At 40.7% G+C, this 18,879-nt stretch overlaps 1 protein-coding gene across 3 annotated transcripts in view; it reads right to left on the bottom strand.

The window, feature by feature from the left end:
• iqsec1a (IQ motif and Sec7 domain ArfGEF 1a) overlaps positions 1-18,879 on the bottom strand; it is a 45,534-nt gene that overhangs the window by 13,968 nt on the left and 12,687 nt on the right. Inside the window, exon 1 of one of the 3 annotated variants that reach the window (XM_039671338.2) lies at positions 7,641-7,854. The exons of the other annotated variants lie outside the window; for them this stretch is intronic. Coding sequence (XP_039527272.2) covers positions 7,641-7,705 — 65 coding nt within the window. The 5' untranslated portion in view covers positions 7,706-7,854. Of the gene's footprint in view, positions 1-7,640; positions 7,855-18,879 lie in introns of those variants that run through there. 3 annotated transcript variants of the gene reach the window in all.

Here is an 18,879-nt window from a genome sequence, read left to right as displayed (position 1 = left end):
TTATAAAAGGAAACGGGGTGAAGATTTCCGTGACCAGGACAGAAACACACACTTACATACATGTCCACACGTTCGGTACATGCAGTCATGGTGAAATTCACAGCTCTTGCGTAATATCTCTAGAGATGAATCTCACGCACCATCTGTCCTGGCAAACACTGCCACGTTCCTCTCGCGCGGGTGGCGAGTCTACCTCGTGTTCACACACGAATGCCAGAAAGCATGTCATAGCAGCGAGGGTGAGATGAGGAACAACCATAACTGATGATGATTTATATCATACTTCCAGATGACTGTAACATGTAAAGGATAAAGATGCAGAATCCAAAATAGCATTAAGGGAAGTTTAGTTTTAAATGACACATATGACCACAGTCATACGTTGACCAACTTTTGTCGCTTCTGGAGCAACTGGATGCCATTGATTTTCAGTGTTTGGTGACAGACGTGACAGAGCTCTGATACACACAGTGGGAAAGCAGATAGTGCTCATGACCAGCTTACACACGCCTATCCTCTATCCTCCTCTGAGCAATCTGTGTCGAGATCGCGGGAAGCAGTTTTTATCATCTGCATCTAAATGAGCTGGAGAAACTCTATGGCCATTTTAAAGGGTTAGTTCACCCAAAAATGAAAATTCTGTTGTTCCAAACCCGTAAGACCTTCGTTGATCTTCAGAACACAAATTAAGATACTTTTGATAAAATCCGAGAGCTTTCCGATCCCTCCATAGACAGCAACGTCATTGACACTTTCAAGGCCCAGAAAGGTAGTAAAGACACTGTTAAAATGGCCCATGTGACTACAGTTGTTCAACCTTAAAGGGTTAGTTCACCCAAAAATGAAAATTCTCTCAGTATTTACTCTCCCTCATGTTGTTCAACCCCGTAAGACCTTCGTTCATCTTCGCAACACAAATTAAGATATTTAAGATATTAAGATCGCTCCTGCATACTAGTCCATAGGCTTCTTGAGGGGATGAAATTTGCCGGCCTCGAAAAGTTATTAAAGACATCGTTAAAATAGTCCAAGTGACTACAGTGGCTCAATCTTAAGTTTATCAAGTGACGAGATTCTATTTGTGCGCAAAAACAAACAAAAATAACGACTTTATTTCAACTATTCATTTCCTTCTCTATGGGCCTGTAGTCAGTTAACGTAGTGTGATTGCGTAGAGCTACGTCACACGTAGGCTCACTATTGGCCGACGCTGGTCATGTGTGTGATGCGTGTGACGTACAACAACAGTTCGCCCAGACAGAAGGAAACGAATAGTTGATATAAAGTCATTATTTTTTTTATTTTTTGCACACAAAAAGTATTCTCGTCATTTGATAAAGTTAAAGGGTAACTAAACCCCTGGTCAGAGCCTGACTCCACCCACTGGCAATATTTGAAAATGCTGAAAAAGTGGGCAGACCCCAGCAGAGATAGAGGGGACGAAATAGATGCTAAAACACTCTATTCTGATCATTTTCAATACTCACAATTCCAGCTCCTGACTCGCTACAGTGGTTTTGACGACACAAGATGGTTTTTACACTGCCAAGGGCGTAGTTTGCGTGGTGAGCTGAAACTTGCGTACGTCACAAAGTGCAGAACATCCAATAGGAAAATTCAACTGCAGTAGCCACCGTTCAACCTGAAGAGGGCAGCACTACGACGCTTTTACACCATATATTGTAGAAATAAAACACTTTATAAACAAATGTCAAAAAAGTTACTCGAATCAATGACTGGTAATAAAGATCCACTCTTACAGATCATTAACTAAAAAAAGTTGGTGAAGTGTTTAATTACTCTTTAAGATTGAGCCACTGAAGTCACTTGGACTATTTTAACGATGTCTTTAATAACTAGGGTTGGGCATCGAGAATCGAGTATCGATAGACCAACGCCACTTTTGCGTCATCGAAGGGTAACGCCCCCTTTTGGGGGAAAACACCTCTATACTGTCTATGGGAAAACATACGGATTCCCATGAGAACAGAACTTGCACTAGATCTGCAAAGTTTCTTGATAGCAAAAATGGCACAAACTTAAAGAAGCTAACGTTACTGAATACGGGGTTACAGAGGTGTCCCTTTGAAATGGTCGAAAACTGGATTAATGACCCCACACAGCGGCCAAATATGGACTATTCAGACATCTAACGATACCACTATCTCGTGGAATCACCAAGTAAGTAGCCTTTTTTATTTATTTATTTATCATTTACACACTCACAGTAGCCTATGACAAACTACTAGACGATGAGGCCATGTCACTTGGATCATATTTACCTTGATTTAAGCTATTGAGAGTTTTGTTGTCGACTAGCTATTAGAAAGACTAAGCTGTTAGCAGCTAACGTTACCTTATTAGACTATGTCAATAGCTTAAATCAAGTTAAATATGATCCATTCATCGTCTAGTTTGTCATACTGTGAGTGTTAATGAAAAAAAAAAAAGGCTACGTGCTTACTTGGCGATTCCACGAGATAGTGGTATCGTTAGATGTCTGAATAGTCCATATTTGGCCGCTGTGTGGGGTCATTAATCCAGTTTTCGACCATTTCAAAGGGACACCTCTGTAACCCCGTATTCAGTAACGTTAGCTTCTTTAAGTTTGTGCCATTTTTGCTATCAAGAAACTTTGCAGATCTAGTGCGAGTTCTGTTCTCATGGGAATCCGTTTGTTTTACCATAGACAGTATAGAGGTGTTTTCCCCCAAAAGGGGGCGTTACCCTTCGATAACGCAAAAGTGGCGTTGGTCTATTGGAACCGAGACTAACTTTTCGTTTTTCCCGGAATCGTTCAAAAGTTAAAATTTCGATTCCTAGTTTCGATATTCACAGTCCGCCGAGCGGAAGAAGAAACCGCTGAACAACACCAACGAAGAAGCGTCTACCGGAAGTGTTGGCATAACCACGCGAGTCGAACATGAGTAGCTTACGTCTGTGGTCCAAAGTGTGGCTTCACTTTTCTAAAAATAACGAAATCTCGGCAAAATGCAAAATTTGTGACAAAAAGAGTATTTTTACAGAAGGAGTATTTCCTTCAGAAAGACCGTTGGTTAGCAAGGTTAGCTAAACTTTTTTGACCCTGCCTCTTAAAAGAATCGGAATCGAGAATCGTTAGGAACCGGAATCGAAACAAGGAATCGGAATCGGAATCAGAATCATTCAAATTCAAACGATACCCAACCCTATTAATAACCTTTCGAGGCCGGCAAGTTTCAATCCCTCAAGAATCTATGGACTAGTATGGAGGAGTGATCCAGCTCTCAGATTTCACCAAAAAGATTTTAATTCGTGTTCTGAAGATGAACGAAGGTCTTACGGGGAGTAAATACTAACAGAATTTACATTTTTGGGTGAACTAACCCTTTAAGGTTATGAAGCGACGAGAACACGTTTTGTGCCAATGGGGCTGACCCCCAATAGTGGACTCCCCATTAGTGGACTAGAGACTCGGTCGACTAGGATTTTATTAGTTGGTTAGTCCTTAAGGAAAAATACTCCACAGGAAGTGGAGAAATCATGCAGGCTGTGACTGACAGATCGTTGACGGCAGGAAATGCAAACATTCGCTATTGTTTATCGACCTCAAACATGGCTTAGCACTGGAAACATTTGAGTAGCAGCAACTTTACAAGTCCACTCGCTCTAATGTTAATCCAGCTAATGTGTGTGTGGAGGTTGAGGAGATCCTCCTTCTGTGTAAAGCGCTTTGAGTGTCCAGAAAAACGCTATATAAATGTAATGAATTATTATTACAGTTGTTTGTTTTGGATTGCTAAAGGACAGTGACACATGTGAAACTGTAACTCCAGCCGTTCATGAGGATCAAACTCTAGTTGTGTTTCAGGGCTTGAACACACTTTTCAAAACTCTACACACTCATCCCATGACTTTACCTGCACAACACTGTGGATTTACAACACTTAGTTCAAATGCGAACGCACAGCCGTCAAAACTGTGAACACACACTCAGAACAGAGCAGATTTCAGTCACACACTCCTGAGTGCGCTTCAGCCGGGCGTCCGACACCTGTGCCTGATGTGGAGAGAGAGGAGATCCACACCTCAGTTATTCGCTCAAATTACAGTGTTTTAGATTCCACCTTTCTTTCTCATTACTGTAATTCTGGAAATTAATAAAAACTCTTGAAGCAAACTACTAATTTTCATTTACCTTAAAGAATTATGTCAATGTTACTCTTTTCTTTGAAGAAAATATTGCTTTGTATGAAGTCACTGAAACTCTTCAAACTGTAAAGATGAAAAGTGTGTATTTTCTGTGTTGGTGTCTTTCCTCTCAGTGTCAGTGTGAGTTATCTCAGTGAGGGGTGTGTAGCCTGTGTTGAGTGTGTGTTGCTGGAGTGATGCATCGGGTGACTGCTGTTACAGTTTTCACATGTGGATCCAGATGTGTCACTGTTGTTTAGTAATCCAAAAAAACTGTTTTATTATTATTAGGGGCACACCCAAGTGTTTGTGTGTGTGTGTGTGTGTGTGTGTGTGTGTGTGCTATAGAGTGAATGACTCTTGTAGTAAAGTCATTTCCCCATCACAGGCCGCAGTAAAAAGGAGCAGCTGTTGTGTGACTGAGGGCAAAATGAAGAAGTGTGTGATGACATCATTTCCTCTACAGGTTTTGAGTACACAGACAAAAGCCCAGAGTGGCCCCCAGAACACAGCTCCACTGTCCTGAGGATTATTAAACTCAACTGGTACCCAATCCAAAATACCAGCAAAGTAATGTTTTAGTATTTGGCATTTTTTGTTGTTTTTGTCAATAGTCAATTATTTTTGAGTCTCACATGAGCATCCAGACTAACTGTGAAACATGTGTGTGTGTGTGTGTGTGTGTGTGTGTGTGTGTACCTGGTAAACCCTTCTTTATGGGGAGTAAAGAAAATAATTATTATTAATGTTTACACAAGGACAGTAATACCAGTCTTTTTTCTGGTATGTGTGTGTGTGTGTGTGTGTGTGTGTGTGTAGGACGACGTGGTGTCTGTCAAAACATCCCCGCTGGCTGTGTGACGAATAGCAGGATTCCTGCATTCCAGCTGAATAAAGGTGGATGAGGAAAGGGCAGGAAAAATATCAGGGAGTTTTGGGAGTCCATCACGTTAATGCAGAGCAGATTTCAGCCGCTCGTGTGTGTGTGTGTGTGTGTGTGTGCCGGTTGTCTCAAGTGGATCTCCATATGTGCCACGCCGCAGACCAGAGACCAGTTTGCAGTTTTACTGTAGACGGCATAAGAATGAGCCAGTCACACACATCTCATATAACACACACACAGGCCAAAACTATCCACATACTTTAGCCACAAACACACATTTAAAACTCGAGTGAATAAGATAACTAGAATAAATGCAAATTGGCTTCTTATTTAAAGAAAGAAAAAATAAATAATCGTGACCAGTTACTTTTAAAAGTCATACATTACAATACTGCGTTGCTTAGGTACTTTCTTTGGAAAGTAATGCATTATGTTACTTTTGCAGGACTTTTTCTCTCCTGGGCTGGGTTTGCTTGATTTAAAAAAAGTTGTATTTTGTCAAATGTAAAAACCCTTTCACACCAGAAGTGAGCTGAATAGTCCTCAGGCTGAGGGTGCAGATTCACTCCTGTACAGCAGAGGGCGCAGTTACACAACATTCACAGAACTGTCCTTCCGGACCACAGGAGAAGAAATGCTCTTACTTCAGCAATAGAGTGCCGAAGTGATGACGTCACTTTGTAGGACGACTCGGAAGCTAGCGGCGCATGGGTTCCCTCGGTGGAAAAGCAACGCATTTTCCCCATAGACTTTTGGAAAATCGCAAAAAATAAGATTTGATTGAAAAGGTTAAAAATGGTATTCTCTACAATGACAGTGCTGCTTTAATCCATAAGGTAAATTTAACTCAGAAATAGGGTTCTATACCAGTTCAGGTCAAATGATTGTGAAATAATGATTATGTTAAAACACAACCATCACCATCAGATCACCTTTTCTATTTGTTCATCTGGCTGTTATAACTCATAGACATATACACTAGACCTCACCTGGGGGTTCTAAGCATGCGTCAAAACCGCCGCCATCTTGGAACAGGGGTCTTGTCATAGGAAGTAGCTAGGTAGGCCTAACGCTGCTATCTCTGCCTTTACGTCGAATTCATTGATGGTGGCGGACTTTTCTGCAGCGTATGATGTTCACGGATTAAATCTGAACTAGGAAGAGTGTTTTTTTAAAAAAATAAAAAATTAAAAAAAAAATTTTTTCTTTCTGGAATCAATAATAAATACATGTCTGACCGTTGGAACAAACCAAAAAAACAAGAAAAATCGCATTCATGATGATTTATGGTGATTTTATTTGCGTTAGACCTGTGTCTACTACATTGATGCTGATGCATTAAAGTGGAGGGGCTCCCCTGTTTCAAGATGGCGGCTCTATTGACGCATTCGTTCCAATGAACTGCCGTATCCAAGGTGAGGTCTAGTGTATATGTCTATGGTTATAACTCACATACAGCAGCCAAACAAAGTCTAAAGTTAATGAATTAAGGGTCTAAAGCAAACACTGATCACCATAATGGTGACTTAAAATTACGTTTTTCTCCTTCAGAGATTCTGCTTGTTAACTTCAATAATGCTCAATCATCACTCAATTATTCACTTAATTATCTCGTTAACTTTAACACTGCTTCAACGTAACCCAGTTATGTCCAGCCTGTTGACATAAAAAAAGTTAATTAAAGCCAACATATAATATTTTTGAGTGTAATGCAATAACATTTGTGCATTTGTTAACCTTTATTTAACTAGGAAAGTCACATAGAGGTTAAAACCTCTTTTACAACTGAGACCTAGTCAAGACAGGGTCAGGTAGCAGGATTAAACAAAACATTTAAAGTGCATCTGAAATGTTGTAATACTCTGAAGGCTCTACCGTATATTTAAGAGCTCCTGTTAACAATCAGTTAACAAGCTCAGTTAGAGAGACTGTCCCGAGTTAAAGGGTTTGCTGACCGCTGGCAGAGGAAATGAGGTGTGTGTGTGTGTGTGTGTGTGTGTGTGTGTGTGTGTCCTCCAGCAGAGGAAGCAGCCGGTCCCTGCTGATCTCTCTGTTATCTAGCTCAGCACATGTGACCCGTCCTACACAACAACTCAACGCTCTGGCCCCGATGTCCACAGGCAAACTCCAAACCGAGAAGCACAGACCTTCCACAACTACAGGGGACATTATGAATAAACCATAACATGAGCTTTTAAAGTGCTCCTCTGCACGAAATTCTCCAGCAAGACGTCTACCTTCAGCCGAGGACATCGCCGACTAATAAATAACCCATTTGTCTTCAGTTTCACTCCGTCTCCTCTCTTGTGTTCGTAACACTGGATCTCTCCGCTGGATGGGCTAAAAACACCTCCATTCATGTGATCATCAGCAAGTGGACCAGTGCTACAGAGACCAGAGAGACCCATGAAACCAGGTCAACATCGTGTGTGTACTTCTGTAGCGTTTAACACACACATTACTGCATATTCTGAATGCATCAGTGGCCACATCACTGAATACTCCAGCATAACAAATAATCCAGACTAATAATGCATTGCTTAACTCAACTTTCCCCCACACACACACTATTATAGTCCAGTCTTACCAGCTGTCCAGCTCCAGTTCAAGCAGAGACTGTGTTTTCTGTGAGTTGCACTGCAAACACCACATGACTGCGGAAGAGTGCGTGTCCACAACGAGCCGAACTCAACCATCACTGGATCTGAAGGCACCACAGCAGCTCAGAGACTGACCCACGACTGCGCTCTCTCTCTCTCCAGCAGATCTGAGGCCAGTCGAAACCTTCTGAAAGAAGCAGAGAGAAGGCGGGAGCGAACACTGACTTCTGCACGGCCGGCAGAGGAATGCAAGTGGGAAAATGTGGAAGCACCTCTATTAATAGAGCCTTTCAGAGAGAGAGAGAGAGAGAGAGATTGTCCTGTTCAAACACTCCAGCGCTTCTCTGACGATCAAGGGTTTATGATTCATGTGAAACACACATGCACACTCTTTCTCAGGATTATAAAGCAAGCGGCATGTTTTTTTTGGGAGAAAAAGAGGTTGAGTTTTCTTTGAGTGACCTCTCTTGGACTTTATATGTGAATTTATAACACTTAAATGTCCTTGACGCTGATTGGCCAATAACCATGTGTTATTTATGATGACAGATCAGTGTATCACCAAAGACTTTAGATATTGAAACACAGTTCACTCATATTACTATGAATGGGAGAACGTGGAACACACACAACATGGCCGAATAAGCCCCGCCTTCTAAATAAAACAGACATTCGCTGATTGGTCAAGTCACTGTTGGTGGATCTAGTCTGAAAAATTAGCTTGTCGAGGCAGTGGTCATATTTCATTGGTGATTTCGAATTTGATATTTCTATAGGCGCGTTTCCATTACAGATTTGCGCTAAACTTTTGCGATATTTTCCAAATTTCGATAAAAAACTTTTGCGAAATGACGGTGTTTCCATTAACCGATATTATGCGACTAAAACGCCTTTTTTTTAATCTCGCGATACGTCATTCCAAAAATCAACGGACTTTGGTAGGTTTATAACTTATTTCACAGCCATGCATCGCACGAGACATTATTATTATTATTAATGGAAAAGCGTCTTCTAAGCTACATATGTAGCCTAATAAATGTTATAATAGGCTAATGATGATAATTATTATTATTATTATTTGCGGACACGGACCTAAAACAGACTCCGTCTTCTAAGTCAGGTGACTGTAAATGCGCAAAATCCGTTTCCATTGCAGTTTTGCGGAAAAATCCTTTTTCGAATTGCCTGAAAAACCTCCTCATGCGAGCGTAAGAACTTTTTTGCGATAAACGGGACTTTTTGCGAAATTGACGTGTTTCGCAATTTCAATTTGCGCAAATTGAAGGGTAATGGAAACGCGGCTTATGAAACTGCAGAGGAGGACTGGCCGATCTGAATAATGCCATCTGAGGTGACAGGACAAAGAGAAAACAGCTTCCAGATGGCCAACTGTTTCCTGTACAAGGACAGCAATCCCTGCGCCTGCACTGCTGGATGAAGGTGACCGCGTCCTCTCTTTACAAGCCGGACCGTTCCCTCCCTGTGGAGAAGATGACTGCTTCCTTTGCTTTGCTGCATCTTAAACTTCAAACAAGAAGGGAACACATGACCAGTTCAGAGAAGACATGTGAAGCGTCACAAACATCCATTAGTCAACAGAAACAAAGACAGAATGACACTGACAACTGATGTGTCTCGTTTCACCGTCCCTCCTCCGGACGTCAGTCAAGTTCTGCAAGTGTCGTCTCTCGCAGCAAACTTCCCAATCCCAGCTTCAGTGATCTTGTTGTGTCCGCTTCATGACCATGAGTTGCACACTGGAGGTTTGTGGGAGTTATTCACAGAAGAAGTCTGTCCGACAGGTTGATGTCAGATCCGGGAACTCCATAAAACATCTGCTTCAGCTCAAAGCTCAAGCCTTCAGCTGGCCCTCCACGACCGCTTCTCATTATCCAGTCTGGAGTCATCTCAAAGAGTTATGATGTAACAAGAAATGACCAGAAAATGTGATTCGAGAAAAAGCAACAGCACCCCTGAAAAAGCGGAAACCAAAATCGGTCCATTTTTCTGATTCTAATGACCTGTTATGTGTGCATGTGGGATAAAGTTGAGAAAATGTAGGCTATATTTATTTACAACAACCATCTTAATGGTTAGTTCACCAAAAATCTGGTTATTAATTATTCACCCTCATGTCGTTCCAAACCCATAAGATAATATTTTTGATGAAATCCGAGAGCTTTCTGAAGGCCCAGAAAGGTAGGAAATCATAGTTAAAATGGTCCGTGTGACTACGGTGGTTCAACCTGTGGCAGAACTGTGGATCGTGCCACGCAAGTCTAAACTCCTTAACTCAGGATCAAAGCCTGAGTTGACAGAGAAAGTTGATGATCAGCATTATGGTACCAACAAAGCCTGGTTGGATTGGTTTGGTTTTGTCAACTCGAAACTAATCCTGCAACTCTTGAGTTTGTTCAACTACCATCATGGTACAGGCCCCAGGACTCTTGTTTAGTTTGTTTTTTGTGGGTCTCGGAGTGTCCGGTAGCCGCTCCGTAGAGGGGGGTTTATGTCACAGTGTCTGGTTTGTGTCACCACACTTCTGATGTCTGTTCTGCCCGGTTCTTGTTCTTGTGTTTGGATTGATTATTTGGATTTGGACCCCTGCTTTTGGATTGCCCTTTTATTAAAACTACTGCTCTTGGACTTTCTGTCTCATGTGCGTGTTTCGTGACACTCTGTAAATATGAAAACACTGGTTTCACAAATGTCAGCCAGTAAAGCACATATAATTAGTGATGTTACGACGTCTGACACCGACGCTCCGAAGCTTGATTCAAACTCGAGCGGTCCTTGTAATGAAGCACTGCTTCGGAGCTTGTATCATTACGCCACTCGACACGTGAAAATGACGTCTGAAGCGAACACACTGAATCACTCCTCACAGATCACAGGTTTGATAACTGGTGGCAGTATTTCTTATAGAAGTGAAGCCAAACCATGGCAACACCGTGGGTTAGTAGTCGAAGTTTGGATTGGCGTTGTTATTGAGAGTGGATTGAGTTTATTTTAGTGTTGTTGTGATGGAGCCAGCGAGAAAGAGAAGTCGTTCGCAAGTTTGGGAACACTTTAAACTTATTTTCCTGAATAAGATTAGTTCTTTGACATTTCTGCACTGTAAAAAATATTTTCAAGATTTGTAATCACAACATATTTTCTTTTGTCAAACCAACTTTATAATAATTTATTTAGTTGAGATAACTTATTATTTTGAGTTTCTGATGGTTAAATTAATCTACTTCATTGTATTAACTCACTTTTTCCAGTTCAATCAACTTCAAATTTTAAGGCTTACTTTTTTAAGTTAAACCAACAATATTTTTTACAGTGTAGTAATCACAAAATTTTTTCTTTTGTCTGGAAACACTTTATAATGAGTTTAATTAAGTGTTCATTGTTAGTTCATGTTAGTTCACTGTGCATGAATTAATGTTAACAAACACAACACTTGATTTTAATAATAATATATTAGTAAATGTTGAAATTAACAAACTAAGATTAATAAATGCTATAGAAGTATTATCATACTTAGTTCATGTTAACTAAAGTAGTTAACTAATGAACCTCATTGTAAAGTGTTACCAAAAAAAAAGTAAATACATAAAAATCTTAAAGACCCCAAACGTTTGAACTTTTAGCACTTGACATGACCTCCGGCGCAGGAGTCGCGATCCGCAGGGTTGAGTCCCAATCCCAGTCGTTTCCCAGTCCCCAAACCCTTATACACTGCACCGCTCTTCTGTGTGTATACACGTAAGGCTAGATACACTTATAGTAGGTTACAGTTATTAATTCCTTTATGTGGTGAGGTTGAGGGATATGAAAACTGAATGAGTAGAATTATGATTATGAAAACAAATATTGTGGTCATTGAATTATTATGATTTTGCATGATCAAAACATGTTTTATAAAGTTTTTCCCACCACTTTTAATCAGTGCAGCGCAGCAGGTCTATAAGAAGTGACAGACACAAGCTTATCTCAGAGATCTCTTCTGCTGTCATACTGGACTTGATGCCAGTGTTTTCAGCTTTTGGGCTTTTCCTCAGGATTTACATAAGGAAGACTGGTTTGATTAGGTTCATCCTGTCGGAGAGATGACACTGAATCATTCATGAGAATATCACATGTCCTCTCTGACCGAACACTCAACACTTCCACTGGTCACCAGCAGCTTATATAAGAGCTCTTGTAGATGGACAACGGTCTCACGCTTGAGCTCTACTGTGTCCTAAAGCTGCTGGTCCAATCCCAGAGAAACTTTCATCAAAGACACTTAACCGTGTAATCTCGCTCCATAACAGCGAGTTTCATCGGCTCAGGTGAAAATATTAAAGATCGTGCAAAACGAATTTCAAGCCGGGAACCATTTCACAGGACGTTTCAGAGTGGTGTGGCTTTGGTCATTTTCTCTACCTTTAAAAAGTTATACACCATGATCATACCTGGAAAACCTATAGTTGAAACTCTTAATAAAAAACAGAAACTGTGCAGAAACAGAAACTAGAAATAATTAAACATACTTTCAAATTCACAAACACCAGATTATCTCGACAAAATGGAAAATGATCCGTTTCAGGAGAAGATTTTGTGCGTAGCTGCATTGCACTCTTAGTTTCTGGAAGCTGTTCTCCATAAAATCTGCAGCGCACAGACAGACATCGGGGATATAATATATATATATATATATATATATATATATATATATATATATGCCATATGCTCTCATTGACGAATGTGAAACAATTAGTTCATGCGTTCATGACATCAAGGCTAGATGACTGTAATGCTCTACTGGGTGGTCGCCCTGCACGCTTAATAAACAAACTTCAGCTAGTCCAAAACGCAGCCGCTCCAGTTCTTACCAGAACCAGGAAGTATGACCATTGTCACCATAGATATCCATAATAAAGGCTAGATGTCTCGTCCGTGCTGCTGGCCAATGGAGGTCGACGTCTGCACCTGGCGGCCATCTTGCCACAGTCAGCTCACTCACTCGTAACACTGTGTTTCAATGGTGCATGTACTTTTTAAATAACCATAGCTTGCTCAATTTTCTACTCATTTTCAAACGGTTCCCAGACAGCAAACTGACATTGAATCAACGTGGAAACGACGTCTCTCATGACATTGATTTGCTCATCGAATTAACGTTGAACCAACGTCAGACGCGGCATTCTTCAAAGCTAAATGATAATCGAAAATTGGTTTGCTTTCATAACGTTGAAACAACGCGTTGATTTCAAGTTGATTTTCCGTTAGTTTTGAAAGAATGACGCATCTGACGTTGGTTCAACGTTAATTCGATGAGCAAAACAATGTCAGATCAACGTTGTTTCGATGTCATATTTCCACGTTGATTCAATGTCAGTTTGCTATCTGGGTTTGGTTTGTTATAAACATCAGAGGTGTAGTTATGACACTGCATACTTATGAATAATAAGTGTATGAATAAATAATCATCCAGAATTATAGCTACGTTAATAACGTTTGTAAATCTGTCAAGATTTCAGCTTGCCTGTGACAAGATGGCCGCCAGTGATGACGATAGAGACTCCGCCGTAAGACATCTAGCCTTTATTATGGATATCTATGACTGGTTGTGTTTGGGTTGTCACTAGAGGTCCTCGTTCTCACGGTGTCTTTCACATTTGACTGCGATTGGATTTTCTGCTTCGTGACAACCATATTAACCCAGTTCTGTCAACCCTGCATTGGCTCTCAGTCACTCTTGCCAATCTTCAAAACTTGAGAGCCCTGTCTTTAACCTGGCATACTTCAGCAGAGAGTGTGTGAACCACCGTCCCCTGTGAAGGCCTCATCGGCACGACAAAAGTGTCCTTCTTTTTTTTCACGACAAACATTTTTTTCTTCTGTATGGATGAAAACGTTATCAAAATGATTCCCGTTCACACGAATCCGCAGAAATTAATAAAATCGCTATATTATGCATGCCAGACAAGTTATTTATCAAAGTCATCAAATCAAGTCAAATGATTCGATCTATCCCTGCTGAATCTGGGTAAAATTACACACAACACAACTTGTGTAGAGGAGGTATAATCAAGTGCGTAGCTTAATAGACTGCAAACAACTCATTGATGATGCAAACGAATCATTGATGGACGGCCATCACTGCTACTCGTGTGCCACCATCACCCTATCAAAATCATCCTGAGTCACAAGTTTGACAATAACATTTCCAGCTGAATATGGATACTTTATTGGCTGCTTTTACACAACACTTCACCATCAATGACACAACTGGCGTTTAATCTATTTGTTGAGCTAGTAATGGAAGAGAATGAACAGCTCTTGGCGGGTTTGCACTGAAGCTCAGCAGGGTTGAGTCTGGATGGGAAACATTTTCTGCCATCGCACGGTCCAAGGCCTGCTCGTATAAAAAACTAAAAACCAACCTTTGGACAATATGTGCCCTTGCATCATACACACCTGAGACATCAGCAGTTTATCTCAGGACTCTCAATAATGTATGGAGAGCTAATACACCTGACCATCTACTCCAGACTACAGCGCCCATTCCAAACACACACACACCACTCTGTCAACATGTGTTTCCGGCTGTTTGACTGAGTTTCCATCCCATCTGTTCAAGAGCACAATAGTCACTTCTGTGTGTAACCCACTCAAAAATAGCTTACTAGCAGTTCATTACATTTTTAGTTTAGTATCTGATTTCTTGATCGCTTTAGTTGTGTTTTCCCTGCACACCGTATTCGTCCAGTAGGTGGCAGTGGTGGCACTGCATAGAGAGGAAAGCTGATACACCGACTCTCGGAGAAGAAGACAGAAACCGCGAACAGCAGGACGATAGAGCTGAAGCCCTCTTTCCATTTTGGAATAATAGTTAAAAGAAAAGAATATAACAGTTAAAAGTGTTTTTCCCACCAAACCTACTTCTAAGGCGGAAATAACAGAGCAAAGGGTCGAAATTACAACAAGTTTACCTACTTTTGTGATTTTTCTCCGGTGAGTGTTTTATACATGCTCGTCATTTGTGTTACTAGCAGACATGGCGTGATAGATACAATTAATGAGTTAAGCATGTAAAAGTTGTCTTTATTTTTTCTAGTTTGCTGTAACTCGGTTGTTTAATGCATTGTGTGAAAATGTATTGATGAGATATGTACTCTATAAGCTAAACAAAAACCAATCGGAGTTGAACATGAGTTATTTCATGCTGTGTAGTTATGACACTGCATACTTATGAATAATAAGTGTATGAATAAATAATCATACAGAATTATAGCTACGTTAATAACGTTTGTAACAAACCAAACCGTTTGTAAATCTGTCAAGATTTCCGCTTGCCTGTGACAAGATGGCCGCCAGTGATGACGATAGAGACCCGCCGTAAGACATCTAGCCTTTATTATGGATATCTATGATTGTCACAGGGCTATGTTGAAGCCATGTTACCACGTGATATGCTAGTGCTTGAGTTTCATGAATGTAGTGAATGTATAAATTGAAAATAAGGATTTAAACTACTAGATTTCATGAATATGAGTTCTATTTCCAGAACAAGTTAATTTACAAATTATTGAGAGAATAATTGAATGTTGTTTTTTTTTTTTTTAGGATGCATGCTTTGAGAGGGAGTTCCATTGGACGGATTCACCATCGGACACGCGACGTAGAAGAGCAGAGGGCGCGAAGGATCATCTTGCCTGCATCACGAACTGCTTCTACTCATCTTTTCCGCATTGCATCGTGCAGATAAGAGATTCACTCCACTAAAAAAACAAAAAACACACTACCCGGGTAGATGGACTTTATTTTCTTTTCTTTTTGAGGTTATTCAGAGCTCTGAGGTTTTTTTATTTCTTCTCAACTTGTGTAATAGACAAACAAAAAGTTGAGAACCAAGAGAAACACTGATTTTCATAACTAAAAGGACATTACAGAGAAAAGATAAACAAGGTCATACTGGTTGATGTTTGATGTTCAATAAATGCCGGCTATATGTTCTGAGTAAACTATTTGGTACTTTCATTTGTCTACTCCTCCTGTGAAAAGTTCCTTAGAAAGGTAGCACTTCACTTTACGTTATAATAAGTGACCCTTACATGTGCAAAGGAAACAAAAGGTTGCTACAGTTCTTTTTACCCTACATAATAAATTACTGGAAATAAATAAAAATGAAACTGCCAGTGTTGTGCACTCGAGACTCGGACTCAGTCTTGAGTCCATATTTTAATGGACTCAGTCTTGTCATGGACTCGTGTGCATTTTGACTCGGAATTGACTCGTACTCGAACATATTGGGAGTCGGGACTCGGACTTATTCCCGAGTCCACTCGAGTCCCATTCAAAATATGTCATGATTATTACTGTATGTTAATATTTCTTTAAATTGTTGTTTGATTCAAACGTCCATTGATTGCTGACTTTCTTGTGCGCAACTGCGCATGACTTGAGACTATAACGTTCGCGGCACACAAATGCAGCAAGACCCAGGTCAGATGTGATCCTCTAGCTCAAATATGTATCTAAAATGTCTGCCTTATCATCCATAATTCAGTTTACATATTAGAGCCACATAGAATTCGTGTGCAGTAATGTTCTGTGAAAGAGCACTTTCTGATTCAAAAAAATGTAAGTAATAATCATAATAAAATTCCCTACACCACTATGTGGCCTTTTTACCATTACAGTGTACATGATTCCATGGTATATTTGGTTTACTGTTTGAGTATGGTGCCAATTTTATTGTTGCCACCAAATATTTTACATATTCTTGAAGATATCTTTAAGTCTGGTTTGAGACCCAACCTTAGGTTATCCAACCTCTCTGGTCTCGGTCTCGACTTGGACTCGACTCTCTTTGGTCTCGGTCTGGACTCGGATTCGACTCTCTTTGGTCTCGGTCTGGACTCGGACTCGACTCTCTTTGGTCTCGGTCTGGACTCGGATTCGACTCTCTTTGGTCTCGGTCTGGACTCGGACTCGACTCTCTTTGGTCTCGGTCTGGACTCGGATTCGACTCTCTTTGGTCTCGGTCTGGACTCGGACTCGACTCTCTCTGGTCTCGGTCTGGACTCGGATTTGACTCTCTTTGGTCTCGGTCTGGACTCGGACTCGACTCTCTCTGGTCTCGGTCTGGACTCGGACTCGACTCTCTCTGGTCTCGGTCTGGACTCTGACTCGACTCTCTTTGGTCTCGGTCTGGACTCGGACTCGACTGTCTCTGGTCTCGGACTCGACTCTGACTCGACTCTTTTTGGTCTCGGTCTCGACTCTGACTCGACTCTCTTTGGTCTCGACTCGGACTCAGCTCTCTTTGGTCTCGGTCTCAACTCTGACTCGACTCTCTTTGGTCTCGGTCTCGACTCGGACTCGACTCTCTTTGGTCTCGGTCTGGACTCGGATTCGACTCTCTTTGGTCTCGGTCTGGACTCGGACTCGACTCTCTTTGGTCTCGGTCTGGACTCGGATTCGACTCTCTTTGGTCTCGGTCTGGACTCGGATTCGACTCTCTTTGGTCTCGGTCTGGACTTGGATTCGACTCTCTTTGGTCTCGGTCTGGACTCGGATTCGACTCTCTTTGGTCTCGGTCTGGACTCGGATTCGACTCTCTTTGGTCTCGGTCTGGACTCGGATTCGACTCTCTTTGGTCTCGGTCTGGACTCGGATTCGACTCTCTTTGGTCTCGGGCTGGACTCGGATTCGACTCTCTTTGGTCTCGGTCTGGACTCGGATTCGACTCTCTTTGGTCTCGGTCTGGACTCGGACTCGACTCTCTTTGGTCTCGGTCTCGACTCGGACTTGACTCTCTTTGGTCTCGGTCTCGACTCAGACTTGACTCTCTTTGGTCTCGGTCTCGACTCGGACTCAACTCTCTTTGGTCTCGGTCTCGACTCGGACTCGAGTGAGCTGGCCTCGACTACAACACTGGAAACTGCATTACTGTTCGGAGGAGGATGTCTGGTGTTCGGGAACACGCAATCGCTTGGTAGTTCTGGGAGAGAACCAAATCACCAAATCCAACACCAAATCCTTCTGATGACAGCATTTCAGATGACTAAAACAACATTTCAGAAAACCAAAACAATATTTCAGATGGTGTTGTGCAATGAGATTGGTCCAGTTATCCAATCACATGCTCTGCTGAGGCAAAGTCACATGAGATTTTGTTGCGATGAGGGATTTAGCCAGTAAATGTGTTTCCATCGTAGATTATGCGAATTATTTCTTAATGAATACAAAAAATGCACATTTTATGATTTGATGCACATCTTGGTGTTTACATCCAGTGTTATTTATGCGATACCTCACAATTTTCATGTGTGTAAGGAATGGTTTGGTTTGCTGGTTCAGGACAGGGGAGGGTGGTGACCTCCAACAGGGATCAAATATCAGTCAAACTCACTGACTGAATACACTTTAAACATCATGCATAATAAACACAAATCAACAGAAAACAAATCAATATATCTGTTCCTTTGGTAACACTTTACAATACGGGTGCACTAATATGCATTAATTCATGCTAATGTATAACTCATGAAGAACTAAACCATTAATTAATGATTACTGCATCAGCAACTAATAAAGAGTCTATATGATTAATAAATTAAGTAATACATGAATTGCTATTAATTCAATGTGTCATTGTGTATTAATTCCTGAATAACATATTTTATGAACTAATAGTGTAAATGAATGTGTTAATTACTACAATTAGTCAAAGCTATGCACTTCAACTTCCAGTTGTCTGCTTTAATTAATCATTAGCTAATGATTTGCAAAGGTATCATTATGTTATGACTTTACTTGTTGGGGCACATCATTATTAACTAGTCATTTAGTCATTTGCACATGAATTTTCAGTAACAATGAAGTAATTAATCATGTATTAATGCATACTAGTGTACCTGTCATATTATCTGGAAGTTGAAATACAAGGCTTTGGCTCATTCTGGTAATTAACATATTAATTAACACTATTAGTTAAAAAAATGAGTTATTATGGAATTAATCCACAATTACATATTTAATTAATAACAATTCATGTATGAACTAATACATTAAGCTTATATACTCTTAATTAGTTCCTAATGTGGTAATCATTAATGAATAGCTTAAATAATTATTAGTTACACGTTAATTCAGTATTATCTGTGCATTAGTTAAGCATGTGCACCCATATTGTAAAGTGCTACCGTTCCTTTTATATCAGTCAAGTCCTTCATTTATACAGCG

The sequence above is a fragment of the Pimephales promelas genome, chromosome 20, assembly GCF_988280905.1.
Source record: "Pimephales promelas chromosome 20, fPimPro1.hap1.1, whole genome shotgun sequence".
NCBI classification, from domain to species: Eukaryota; Metazoa; Chordata; class Actinopteri; order Cypriniformes; family Leuciscidae; genus Pimephales; species Pimephales promelas.
The sequence above is the reverse complement of the archived record's forward strand: the minus strand, read 5'-3'. Positions and strand labels throughout refer to the sequence as shown.